The 14,323-nt window shown below is 38.9% G+C and overlaps 1 protein-coding gene across 1 annotated transcript in view; it reads right to left on the reverse strand.

The window, feature by feature from the left end:
- IPO5 (importin 5) overlaps positions 1-14,323 on the reverse strand; it is a 41,259-nt gene that overhangs the window by 16,626 nt on the left and 10,310 nt on the right. Inside the window, exons 4-10 of the mRNA XM_018056424.1 lie at positions 13,528-13,630; positions 12,300-12,396; positions 11,973-12,077; positions 9,721-9,843; positions 9,515-9,635; positions 7,139-7,226; positions 5,078-5,184 (exon numbers count right to left, since the gene is read on the reverse strand). Of these exons, the coding sequence (XP_017911913.1) occupies positions 5,078-5,184; positions 7,139-7,226; positions 9,515-9,635; positions 9,721-9,843; positions 11,973-12,077; positions 12,300-12,396; positions 13,528-13,630 (744 nt within the window). The remainder of the gene's footprint in view (positions 1-5,077; positions 5,185-7,138; positions 7,227-9,514; positions 9,636-9,720; positions 9,844-11,972; positions 12,078-12,299; positions 12,397-13,527; positions 13,631-14,323) is intronic.

Raw genomic sequence — 14,323 nt, forward strand, 5'->3', positions numbered from 1 at the left:
AAGGAGAAAAGATGCTGCTTTAGAAAAATTTTTACTTAATAATACGGTAAATGAGTACAAATGAACCTTATCTGTATTTTAACATTCATAATGGCTATCTGCTTTTTTGTTAAGGGAATATTAACTAATGTTTATTTTACTGGACTTTATATCCTATTTATATGATTTTCCTGACTCTCATTTCTAAATATTTGTTTTTACTATATTATTGTTCACTTTAAGGCTGCTTTAAATTCCTTGTGGAACAAAGGATTATACACCTAAATATAAAAACCTGAGCAATGGTTCTCAAAGTGGGGTTCAAACACCCTGGGATTTCCTAAGACTCATTCATGGGGTTCACAAGGTCAAAATCATTCTCCTAATAACATTTTTTCACTTTCGTTTTGAGGGTACAGACAGTATTCTCAGGATTACAGCAAATGTGAAATATCAAGAAAATCAACCCAGAAGCAGACATACAAATTCAGTTTTACCTAAGATATTTACAAAAATGCCCCAAATAAAAAAAAGACATTCTCACTAATATTTCCCTGTTTGTCTTGGAAAAGAGAGTCTTTTTTCACGAAATATGTCATTTCTGTTAACATGTAACAGTTTAACAAATGTACTCTGGGTCATGGTTGTAGAAAACAAACCAATGGTTACCAGGGGGAGGGGGAAGGATAAATTGGGAGATGGGGGATTGACATATACACACTACTATACATAAAATAGTTATAAGGATCTGCTCTATAGCACAGGGAACTCTACTCTACTCTACAGTGACCTATACAGGGAAAGAATCGTAAAGTGGAGATACATACATATATAGATAGATAGATAGATAAATATGTATAACTGATTCACTTTGCTGTGCACTTGGAACTAAACACAACATTGTAAATTAACTATGCTCAATAAAAAAAGGTCTCACCATATTATAAAGGGTAGGAAATGTTCATAGAAAAAAAAAAATCAACAGCACTGAGATCCTCACTGTGAAGGGGTCCTGAGATTATAAAGTTTGAGAACTGCTGGTGTAAGAGCTAACTAAGTTATAAAAGAAAATCCTAAATTAGAGTAAGACTTAATTCTTCCCTTTGGGGACCCCAAAACTCATGTAAAGATGTCTGTTGTAACTAATTTTTCTGAAAAAACTGCTAAATTATTTGCTTAACATTAAAACTTTATTATTTATGATAACATTATTTTATCAGTTCAGTTCACTTAGTCATGTCCAACTCTTTGCGACCCCATGAATCGCAGCACGCCAGGCCTCCCTGTCCATCACCAACTCCCGGAGTCCACCCAAACCCATGTCCATCGAGTTGGTGATGCCACCCAACGATCTCATCCTCTGCTGTCCCGAGAAGGACATCCTCTTGCCCTCAATCCTTCCCAGCATCAGAGTCTTTTCCAATGAGTCAGCCCTTCGCATCAGGTGGCTAAAGTATTGGACTTTCAGCTTCAACATCAGTCCCTCCAACGAACACCCAGGACTGATCTCCCAAGATGGACTGGTTGGATCTCCTTGCAGTCCAAGGGACTCTCAAGAGTCTTCTCCAACACTACAGTTCAAAAGCATCAATTCTCCTGCGCTCAGCTTTCTTCACAGTCCAACTCTCACATCCATACATGACCACAGGAAAAACCATAGCCTTGACTAGATAGACCTTTGTTGACAAAGTAATGTCTCTGCTTTTGAATATGCTATCTAGGTTGGTCATAACTTTCCTTCCAAGGAGCAAGTATCTTTTAACTTCATGGCTGCAATCACCATCTGCAGTGATTTTGGAGTGCAGAAAAATACAGTCTGACACTGTGTCTACTGTCTCTCCATCTATTTCCCATGAAGTGATGGGACCAGATGCCATGATCTTAGTTTTCTGAATGTTGAGCTTTAAGCCAACTTTTTCACTCTCCTCTTTCACTTTCATCAAGAGGCTCTTTTGTTCTTCACTTTCTGGCTTAAGGGTGGTGTTATCTGCATATCTGAGGTTACTGATTTTCTCCTAGCAATCTTGATTCTGGCTTGTGCTTCTTCCAGCCCAGTGTTTCTCATGATGTACTCTGCATAGAAGTTAAATAAGCAGGGTGACAATATTCAGCCTTGACGCACTCCTTTTCCTATTTGGAACCCGTCTGTGGTTCCATGTCCAGTTCTAACTGTTGCTTCCTGACCTGCATACAAGTTTCTCAAGAGGCAGGTCAAGCGGTCTGGTATTCCCATCTCTTTCAGAATTTCCCAGTTTATTGTGATCGACACAGTCAAAGGTTTTGGCATAGTCAATAAAGCAGAAATAGATACATGCTTTAAATGTATTTCAGTTATCAATATACTATTAAGCCAGAATTTATTCTTAACTGAGGAATAAGAATCTTAAGAAACCAACATCAGATACTAATCTAGACTTATACTGTGGTGGTCATTTTGCAATGTATATAAATACTAAATCACTATGCTATACATCTGAGACCAATATATTGTTATGCCAGTAACTCGAACAAAAATAAATACTAAAGAATAAAAACTTTAATGCAACAAATACTGAAATAGAAAGATGTCTATCTTTGGTTTGGACATTTAAAAAAGTTATGTCTCATATATTCTCAATGGGCGGAGTTCCTGGAAGTATATTCAGCAAATGTGATGGGATGGTATTGGGATGTGAAATGGTCTTTCTGCTTTGAATTTTAAGATAAAAAAAAAAATGCTGTTTATCAATGCTAGAAAAAAAAACAAGGGCTTCCCTCGTGGCTCCATGGCTCTGTCTGCCAATGGGGAGACATGGGTTCAATCCCCGATCCGGGAAGATACCACATGTTGCAGAGCAACTAAGCCTGTGCCACAACTATTTAGCTTGTGCCCTGGAGCCTGGGAGCCACAACTGTTGAGCCCAAGCATCCTAGAGTCTGTGCTTGACAACCAGAGAGCAGACCCCACTCTCTGAAACCAGAGAAAGGCCCACACAGTAGTGAAGACCCAGCACAGCCATAAAGAAAAAAAAAAAAAAAAATTAAATTACAGTGGGGTAGATGTTGATGCTTTTGAACTGTGGTGTTGGAGAAGATTCTTGAGAGTCCCTTGGACTGCAAGGAGATCCAACCAGTCCATCCTAAAGGAACTCAGTCCTGGGTGTTCATTGGAAGGACTGATGTTGAAGCTGAAACTCCAATACTTTGGCCGCCTGATGCGAAGAGCTGACTCACTAGAGAAGACCCTAATGCTGGGAAAGATTGAGGGCTGGAGGAGAAGGGGACAACAGAGGATGAGACGGTTGGATGGCATCACCAACTCAATGGACATGACTTTGGGTGAATTCCCGGAGTTGGTGATGGACAGGGAGGCCTGGCGTGCTGTGGCTCATGGGGTTGCAAAGAGTTGGAAACGACTGAGTGACTGAACTGAACTGACTGAGATGTTAAGTTACTAGAGAAAAAGTATTGTTTGTCATTTTCTACACTCTTTTCACGCGTAGTGAAGTATTAGTTGCTCAGTCATGCCCGACTCTTGGTGACCCCGTGGACTGCAGCCCACCAGTCTCCTCTGTCCATGGGATTTTCAAAGCAAGAATACTGGAGTGGGTTGCCATTTCCTTCTCACATGTAGTATTAACACTAAATATACTTTTGGCCCCTAATTCCACGGGAAGACCCTATTTTTCTCCACAAACAAGGAAATCAAAGGTCCAGACTTGCTCCAAGCCACACATTTAACAACAGCAAAGCCTTACTGAGAGTTCACTGCCTTACTGTGAATACATGCGAGTTCACTGTAATACACGCGAAGCCTTCTGCAGCCAGCTAGCAGGTCCACAGTATGTGAAGACTGGCACTAAGCAGTGTGAGACACTGGCAACTGGGTGACTCTGTGCAAACTTTCACATCTCTGGCCTTTACGTTCTTCATCTTCAAAATGGAAAAGCTAGACTCTATCTACTAGCTCTTATAGGCTGACCAGCCTGTGATGCTGTCTCTGTTTGGGGAAAAATCCTTCAAAATTTAGGAGTAATAAAAGGGGAACCTATTGTTCAAGACCCAGACATAAAATCACCATCATCCTAAAGAAACAATGGTTTTGGACAATGCCCTTTTAGAATACGTAAGAGCTTTACAGCATAAGGAGGACCTACATAATAAAAAACATAAGGGCTGGTATGAAGCTGTTAGTAAGACCCAGAATCAAAGCCTGGACCCTCACGTCTGTCTCCTGCAACGTATGCTACAAACATACATGTTAATACAGGTAAGCCAGGACTTCTGTAAGAGTGTATGCAGTGGCATTATTTGTTACCAACAACACTACACGGTTTAATGGGGAACTGTGCAATGCTGTGTGGCTGTTAAATGAATGGGAGGTTATCATGTGGTGACAGGATACGCTGCGGGGCAGAAGCTACCGGAAGCATGGGGTCTGGGTGCTTTATTCACACTAAACACAGCTGCCTATGTGCATAATGAGGACAGACACTCAAGTCTCAGAACTGTTAACAGTGAGCAACTCCGAATCTCAGTTAAGGGCCTTTCAGTTTATACATTTCGGATTTGAACTTTTTAAAATATGTCAAGCACAGTAACTTGGTAATATAAAACACAAAAATGACAATTTTTCTTATTGAAAAATCTGGTTCAAGGTTAGTGACCAAGTATTTGTTAAATTATAAAAACAAATATTGACATGGCTCTCCTCTCATTTGTATAAGGCTTTTTATTTTTTTAAAACAAAAGATATTAGATGAAGGAAAACTAAACCAAATATACTAATATTTCATAAACATTGCAAATACTGGTGCATTAAATTTGAACTTAGGTATTTCTGACTAGGGAGTAAAACTCAGTTTTTCCTAGAATTAAAAACTTTTTCCAATATACTGAAGATAATAATTCTGAGGAGGGAGAGTAGGGCAATAGCTGCAGTATCGAGGAAAAAACATTCTTTACCATTAAGACTGAGTGCTTCTAAAGATGACTAAGTAGTATTTTATCAATATGAGAAGTAGGTTAAACAGAGAATATAAAAAGGCAAAGACTGACTTTTAGACGCAGTCTAAGCCAAGCTCCACTGTCCCAGCATTTCAAAGAGGCAACAGCTTACGGTTCTGAAGCATCTGCATAATGTGTTCTTTGATCATCGGCAGCACGAGCTTTCCCCCGAGTCCACAAGCCATCCGGTCTAGAGCACTCTCACCAGCAACCGCATTGCTACACAGAGAACAATGTAACGGACATATGGAAGCACGTAAGAACAGGATGCTACATGGACACGTTTCTAAACTGAGACTGAAGAAGAATAGCTCGAGCAGTCTTTTCTAATGTATGTAGTGAAGTTTGGGGTTAAAAAACCCTAGAATTTAAAAAGTGGCAGGAGGCGGAGGTGGATAAAATTTTTATCATGCCTCATCAATAGTTTAAAAGTCTTATGTCTGAATCTGATCTTTCACGACTTCCCTCTGTCCCCACTCACTGGTTAAAACTTAGCTTCTGACACTCTGAAGACTCAGAGGGATCAGCAGTGTTTAGGAGAGCCTCTGAATCACATTTCCTGGAAATACAGTCTTCAAACTTATCAGAACACAGAAAACAGAAAAGGGTGCTGAGCCTGTACGTGATTTTCTCTCAACTGGGAGCTTATTCATCTTTTAAAGGGGTGCAATCTGCCCCACAAAATATTATGTGTAAGTGAAACTCAATTACAGTTTTTTCACTGAAAACTGAAGGAATTTGGGCATTAACACCTTTGCACATTTATTGTTTTAGAACCTCAAGATCAGCAGTTGCCACGTACATGACCTCTAGCTGCTTTGTGAAGGCAAGATCAGAAAGATGACACTATGACCTTGAAAACAGGCTCTTAAGACTTAGCTTGACCTTGAAAATGTATTTATGTCCTACTTACTCAGAGATAAAATCTTACTCATCTAGTTCAGATAAAAATAGCTTCTTAACACCACATACACCTTAGTGCCTTTTACAGGGCAAATTAAAAGCCAGGTAGCAACACATCACAGTAAATGAACCAGGACAAGGAAACTCGATCGGAGCCCCGTCTCCTCTTCAGCCCTATTTAGGTGTTTCCAGTCAAGGATTGGAGAAGGAAATGGCAGCCCACTCCAGTGTTCTTGCCTGGAGAATCCCAGGGACGGGGAAGCCTGGTGGGCTGCCGTCTATGGGGTCGCAGAGTCGGACACGACTGACGCGACTTAGCAGCAGCAGCAGCAGTCAAGGATTATCTTCATAAACTTCTATAGGGTATTCAGGCCAAAAGTCAGTCATTTTTAATGACAGGATCAAACTTCAAAAATACACCATCAAATGTCTTTAATTATATCTGTAAAAGTAGCTTACGCTGACTACCAATCTTTCAGGGAAATAGTTTCAGTTCTTTTTAAGAAAAGGAGGTTAGGCAGTTTGATGTCCTGGGAAGAGTGAGAGAACTGGTTTTAAGTCCAGTCTACTAACTGGCCATAAACCCTGGACAAATCACTCAATCTTTCCTCTCCATTTCTGCACTTCAAATATGATACTAAACCTTTAGGCCACTGAAAGGATCAATTAAAATGGCAGCTCTGAAGTGCTATGTTTCATCCGTGTTTAAGGGGCCATTTTCACTATTTCACAGTGAGTATACATTTTGGGGACTTCTCCATAGGAATCTGTACTCACGGGCGCCTACTGAGTCAAAACAAGTCAAATAGTAATTTCAGTGTTACTGTCATCCAGTGTCTACATCTCACCATCACTGCCCCTTTTCCATTCGACAGTTAAATTGCATTGTATGAGGAAAACACAAGGAATTTGCTGAAACAACTATTATAAGTTAAGGTCTACACATATACAAAGGTATTTACCACAATAGAGCTCCTTCATATCTATTTCAGAAGATACTCTTAAAAAATTCTTAACATGATGAACAGTTTAGAGTAAGACAGGGTAGAAAAGATAGCTACCTTCACTAAAAATAAATATCTACAAAATTTGATACAGGAAAACACAAAATGGAGAAATGTCCCATGTTTCAAATTTAAAAGCTTAACCTCAGTTTGTAGACCACCACGTGGGGTTGAGACAGACCCTGTAACCCTAAGCTCTCACCGCCACCTGGCCTCGCTCTGCCCGACCCAGGAAGCTTCGTACAGCGTTCGGGGTGTGTGATTACCTATCAAAGTCATCATCTTCCAGTTCATCCGCATTTGCCCAGTCCTCATCCTCTTCAAGGTCAACCATCATGGCTAACATCTGCGGAACTAAAAGAAAAGAACTACTTCATACCCAAAGCAGAGAAGGCAATGGCACCCCACTCCAGTACTCTTGCCTGGAAAATCCCATGGGCAGAGGAGCCTGGTAGGCTGCAGTCCATGGGGTTGCGAAGAGTCGGACCCGACTGAGCAACTTCACTTTCACTTTTCACTTTCATGCATTGGAGAAGGAAATGGCAACCCATTCCAGTGTTCTGGCCTGGAGAATCCCAGGGATGAGGGAGCCTGGTGGGCTGCCATCTATGGGGTCGCAAAAAGTTGGACATGATGCGAAGAGCTGACTCATTGGAAAGGACTCTGATGCTGGGAGGGAATGGGGGCAGGAGGAGAAGGGGACGACCGAGGATGAGATGGCTGGATGGCATCACTGACTCGATGGATGTGAGTCTGAGTGAACTCCGGGGGTTGGTGATGGACAGGGAGGCCTGGCATGCTGCAGTTCATGGGGTCGCAAAGAGTCAGACACGACTGAGTGACTGAACTGAACTGAACTGAAGTGACTTAGGAGCAGCAGCAGCATACCCAAAGACCACGACGCTGTGATTTTGTCAATGTCACCAACAAGAATTTTAAGAGGTAAAACACAAAGGACATACTAAGAGTAAAGCAAAAAACTTATCTGCCTGTGCTCCCCACATGTGGCTTGTTCTATTTTCAGCTTTTTCATCTCCCTGGCTTTAGCTTTTATTCTTTTTTAAGAAGTAAACATTAAGGAGAAAAGTCAAAATTTCCAAGTCCTGTTATGTTTTCTTCCTCCCTCATCAGAAGTAAGACCATAATAAAATCAATGTTTCTCATTACCAAACTTTTTTTCTTTTTTACACTTGAACTACAGTTTTCTCTATCTATGTATAACATATGGTAGTATTCAAAGGTTTTATTTTCTATATGATAAATGGTACATATACCCTTTGGCAACTTGCTTTTTTCTCAAGACACATGGATTTCACTTGAATTACTTCACAGCATTCCATTACATAAACACATCAACCTGTCGGTGGACACGACAAAAGGTGCTTTGATAAGATACACGTTATCTCCTTGACAAGAGCAAGTTCAGGGCATTGGGAAAAGGAAGAGAACATATATTAAACCCAGTATGTACAACCAGGCTATACAACCCTTGACAAATCAATCTTTCCTCTCTGTTTCTGTACTTGAAACTGTTACAAGTATCTTTATTACTAGAACCCACTCAAATGCTCTCCATAGTGGCACCATAAACTTAATTCCTATGGGAAGCTCAAAAGGAGGCCAATCTTATGTCACAGGTGTGAAGTCTCCTGTGAGTCCTCTCTGCTCCACACCCTTCATCAACCAACACTGGACACTGTCACACTCTGACAACTGGTGTTCCACAATTAATTACACTTGTGTTTATTGAGACTGAGCAGTGTTTAACAGCTATAGCTTTTGTGAACTTCCTGTTTCCAACCACTGTTTTCCGCACACCAGAACTGTTGATGTGTGCACTCAACTACTTTCTTCCAGTCTGGCTTATCTTTTGATCTCACTTATGGTGTATTTGGTTGGTCAAAAAACTGTTTTAGTACAAATTGAGCAATGTTTTGCACTTATGGTTTTGACTGTCTTAAAAAAAATATCACTTTCTACTATTAAGCTTTACGTGTAAAATGTATCTGTATTATTTCATGTCTAATCAACTGAAAATTGAGGTTCGAATATGTTTTTCCAATAGAAACAACCAGTCATGCAAACTACTGAACTATCAAAGTTCAGTTTGTTTCCACGTGAGTGGATCTGCTCCTGGCCACTCTGTCCCATTTGATTCATCTGTCTATAGCTGCACCATCAACAAACTAAATCTTCACAGCTGACAGGCAAGACCTGCACTTTAGTCATCAAAACTGTTGGCTACTCCAGGCCCTACATTAGACTCTATCTTATCATGACCAATTCTAATTTTTGGCTGAAATTATACTGAATATTTAGGTTAATTTGAAGGGTATTGACACTGGGTTCTCTTATTAGTCTTTTAATGTGTCACCCAATTTTCCCCAGAGGTCTTACACATCTTTTGGTTTACTTCCAAGTATGACAAACCATGTTTGCTACACTGAGGTTTCAGGGTGCTGGAGCATGGCCATCGTGTCGGGCCTATGCAGTTAAGAATGTATTGCTGCATTTTCATGGATTCACCTGAGTTTGAAAGGACATTCACTCTTCCAATAGATCTGTGGCCTTGCACAACTCTCAGCAAACCTATCTGACAATTTTGCCACCTTAAAAAAAAACTATTTAGACTTTTGACTTACTTGTCTGTGCAACAATATTGGTATGTTTTCTTAACATAGCAGCTGCAGTCTCAGAAAGGGTCACGATTACTTCCAGGGCAAGCTGGCGCTGCATGTTATTGAGGCCAGTGTCTCCACACAACTACAAAGAAGATATATTTGTACACATTTAGTAGTTGATTCATTAAAAACAAGAAACAGAACATTCACTGCAGTATTTAATTTACCTTTAGGCTCAGCTGTAAAGTGGCTTCCAGATGAGGACGTAAATACTTTGGAACCGTGTCTGCAATCTCAACAAGGGATTTTAGGACTGAATCATCATTCTGGTAGCAGGAGTCATTTACAGCCTAGAAAACATGAAATAGATTAAAAAAAAAAAAAAAAGTCTGTGTTCAACAGTCACTTTATGATGCCTCATTAGCCAGAATATCAAGAGGCAAGGACAACAGAGAAACACTAGCGTACTGTTTTTCAATAAATAACTTTGCAATCAACATTACGCAGATGTTCTGCCTACAACTACGTACACATTTTCCTCTATTCTAATGTTAACTAGAAACGTATAATATAAAGATTTAAACCGAAGTCAAAATTAAGACCAGTCAATCTCCAATAACCACAACAAAACTTAAGACTGGCAAGGAAGTGTTTTCATAACCAGAAGGAATCTCCTTTTCTCTGTCCTTCCAATATTCATACAGATAGTAAATACTAGATCCCATGATATATTTAAAGTGTTCAATATTACTGTATTTCTCTTTAATGGTAAGTTCAGTCACTGTGGAATTTTAATGTAGCATTCTGTATCTACCTTTGCCTATATCACAGCCATAACTCCTAGAAGTTCTGGCTAACATTTTAACTTACTCTAAATTCAGACAAGAAAAATATGAAATTAAATAGTAAGTCAAGATGTGTCGGTAATATAAAATAATAGAATGTTTCATCAGCTAATGTTTTGTCATTGACTAAACTATATTTTCAGCTTAGTATCACGGGAAAAACAGTTTCTACTAAGTCCTGGCAGCAACTCCATCACATATGAACTTTTTAGTTTCAGATTCCCTGCTGCTGCTACTGCTAAGTCGCTTCAGTCATGTCCGACTCTGTGCGACCCCAGAGACGGCAGTCCACCAGGCTCTGCCGTCCCTGGGATTCTCCAGGCAAGAATACTGGAGTGGGTTGCCATTTCAGTTTCCCTAAACCCTCTCTAATCTGGCCCTCAACAGGGCACTATCTCTCTCAGGAGCTGTTTTTTTGGTTGTCACAAGATTGAGGACATGGAAAGGCTGGGCTACTAGATGTCCCACACCTGTGACACAAACGCTTACGAGGAATTCATTTGACCTTATCGTGCATCTTTACATGATTATGTCAAACACATATATAAAAAAACTCATTTATAATGGTCTCAACCTAGACCCTAAGTCACAAATTCCCTTTTGCCTGGTTTTAATGTACTATGATATATTTCTTCCCTAAAATGCAGATACCGTACAAACAAAGAAGGAACACGTATTTTGTTTCATCTTGAACTGTACCTTTTCTGGAAATCACCAGTTCAAAACACCAACAGTAACAGAAATCATGGTGTTCAAACGGCCAACGATCTCTATCAGTGCACATTTTTAGCTACTGCATTCGTATAGACCGTGTAGAAATCACCTAGTCTCCTATGTCTTTGTTGGGTCAGGCCCTAGCATTTATATATGGAAAAGCATGTCATTTTACTAGAGATTACTTTCTCTTTTTCCTTTGTATCCACTTACAACCATACATTGATATTTTAAAAACTTACGTGCATACATGAGCTGTACGCACATAAATGCATTTCATTTTAAGAGCGAATATGGAAAATTATAAAATACTTGTTATAAAAGGAGGTTTGATGTCTGACAAGGTTGAAACCAATTACTCTAACTTCCCCAAGTTTATTTTACTTTCTCACTGGGGCAGATGTCCTTAAAATAATAATTTATCCTTGGATTCCAGTAATGTTTAACTATAAAATTACTTTGTGATACAAACTGTCACAAGCCCTGTATTTAACAGTAAAGACTCTGGTCCAATCTGGGTTTCAACTATGCACAACTCCAGCATGCACCCCTCAACACTGTGACCTTGGGCAAGTTTCTTATCTCCTCCTTAGCTTCTCCTTCTGTAAAATGAGCATTTCATAGGTTATTTGGTTGTTCTAATAGAAATAACCTACTGTGATTATATACTCAATAATAAGCATATGTTACTTATTATTATTTGCCTTAAAGAAAAAATTTGAAATGAAGAGACCCAAGGTATATCAAAGGCAAAAAAAATTAAGAAATGTGCATGTTTTGTTCACTGCTGTATCCTTAGTTGGTACACAGCAGGCAATAAATATTTAATGAATAAATGAATGCAATACAGAACTCTGATGAGAATCTAAGCAACAGAAAACTAGTTAAGGATATAATTATCATCTAAACTATTTTCTTACCTGTAAGAAACCGGGTAACAAGTCTGCAAAATGCTTGAACAGAGCAACATTATGCTCATTGGCAAGTATAAATGCAGCGGTAGCTCTAGCAGATAATGTTCGGATCTAAAATGAAGACAGGACAAATGCCAAATATGAGACCATTTTTGATAGATGTGCAAATTCAAGTTTCCTTCCACAAGATGAAATTTTCTTTATCAGTAAAACTAGTATTTATATTTTCAAGTATAAAAGCCAAGACAATCTCCAAACACATACAGATTCTTTCACAAGTTAGATGCTATATTAAATTATGTGTTAATATTAATGGAATGGAAATCTACTCACCGACGGATGTTCCTGATCTTGCATGCACTGAACTAACATCCGTTTGATGACGTCTAAATAGTGCTGCTGCTGATTCCCAAAAATTCCTGGGAAGTTCCTGAAAAAATGATAGAAAACATCCTCTGAAAACTATATCTTAGTAAGGTGTCAGCTAGAACATCTTAGTAACATCTTAGTAACGTGTCAGCTAGAACATCTAATTCTGTGTTTATTTACATTAATCCCTATGTTTATTTACATTAATCCCTAAGGCTGAACATCAACTACCCGACCTCTAAGCAATTCTACTCTGGGCTCGGGTGAACAGAAACAAATGGAGCAGAGGAGATCAGACTGGAGAACTGGGGACTCAGGCACACACCTGCCCAGGTCTCTGCTTTACCCTTACTGCTCTGTCTCAGCAGGAAGCTGATCTGGAGTGCAGGATGGGACAAGAGCAAGCACTGGGGTTCAGGGGTAATGACACTAACCACGCTCACAAGCTGGTTCCAGCCTTGGTATCCAGGCAGTCCACATTGTGCTCTATTTTAAATTTGGTAAATAAATAAACTGAATACTTTTATTTAATTCTCCAGTTTGGACCTTTGATAGAAACAAGATACATTTGACAACTGAAGTAGAAATTGGTGTACTATCTATCCTTCTTTAGAGGTTCAAGGTAGATCTCGTTTAAAAAAAAAAAAAAGTATATGATCTTGGTAAGTTACAAATTCAATTATATATTATTATTTTAAATGCAGTAGAACTGTACAGGAGGCCAAACTTTTTAAATGCAGACAATCATTTAATTCTAAACTTAGATCATCTGCTTATAAATGAGGTAATTAAAATAATACATTTTTATAAAGCTTGGCCACAGACCAAGACAGTGGGGGTTCACCACCATTTTCGTTTTCTTTCAGATGCTAATATGAGAATGGCTTTCTAAAAGTTACAGTTGGTACTGTTAATCTCTTGAAGAAGAAACTGTCCCAGAAATTTTTTCAGAATCATGAAGGACAAAGGAAAGGAATAAAAATTGCAGAGACTCCTTGTATAACAAAAAGATCCATAATATCAAATGGAAAGCTTTGTTCTTTCCAATTTTGCTTCCAACGAAAGTACAAAGGTTATCTAGAGGCATTATTTAAGGCTAAAAAGTTAAACTAGAGTAAAACAATCAACTAAAATGCACTTCGGGCACTTGTAACATTAAATTTTCCCAAACATATCAGACCAATGTATATACCAGAAAATATGAAGGGCAGCTTCCCGCAGTCCCATGTTTTGAGAGCTGACGGAGTCAAAAAGGAACTTCAAACCTTCAGGCCATTGGTTGTTGCCATCCTCATCTAAAAGTAAAGAAATCCAGGCATAAGGTGTGTAAATTAAACTTCAAAATATTGATGGTGAATTCATTTCATAAGCCTCATTCAAAATATGTGGCTATAGAAAGTGTCACTTGCTCTGTTTTTACAAACATTTTAATGAAATCAACTCCTTCAACCATAAAATGGCATAATAATCTAGTAAAAAACAATAGTGTAAATCTGGGTTACAGAAGCACAGGTATTACTGGTGGTTATTTCTCAGGAGGGTGATTTGGAGAAAAGAAAGCACACTTTGACTATGTGACTAGTTGAATCTTTCACACATATTATTGCTATTAAAGATTAGGCTAAAAAGTAGACAAAGTTAATATCTGATAACAAGTCTTAAAACCAAAACACTTATTACGTACAAACTGCAGAATGGGAATCCCAGAGCACTGCTCACGCTTTGCAGTTTTAAGTGCTACAGGATGTTATCAATGTGCTGACATTTTAAACAGATTTCAAAACACAGATTTTTGTGATACCTTGCGATAAAAATGAACCACAAAAATCTACTGAACCAGTTTAGACTTGTTGGTTTTACTGTCACAAAGAACTTAGGAGTTACAGAGAATACAGACAAGTTATGCATTTTTTCTTTTTAAAATATTGCCCCCATATTTGCTGCACTTCTCTGAAAGGAAAAGTGGGATGACAAAAAAATTTATGGAG

This window comes from Capra hircus, chromosome 12 (genome assembly GCF_001704415.2).
Source record: "Capra hircus breed San Clemente chromosome 12, ASM170441v1, whole genome shotgun sequence".
Classification (NCBI taxonomy): domain Eukaryota; kingdom Metazoa; phylum Chordata; class Mammalia; order Artiodactyla; family Bovidae; genus Capra; species Capra hircus.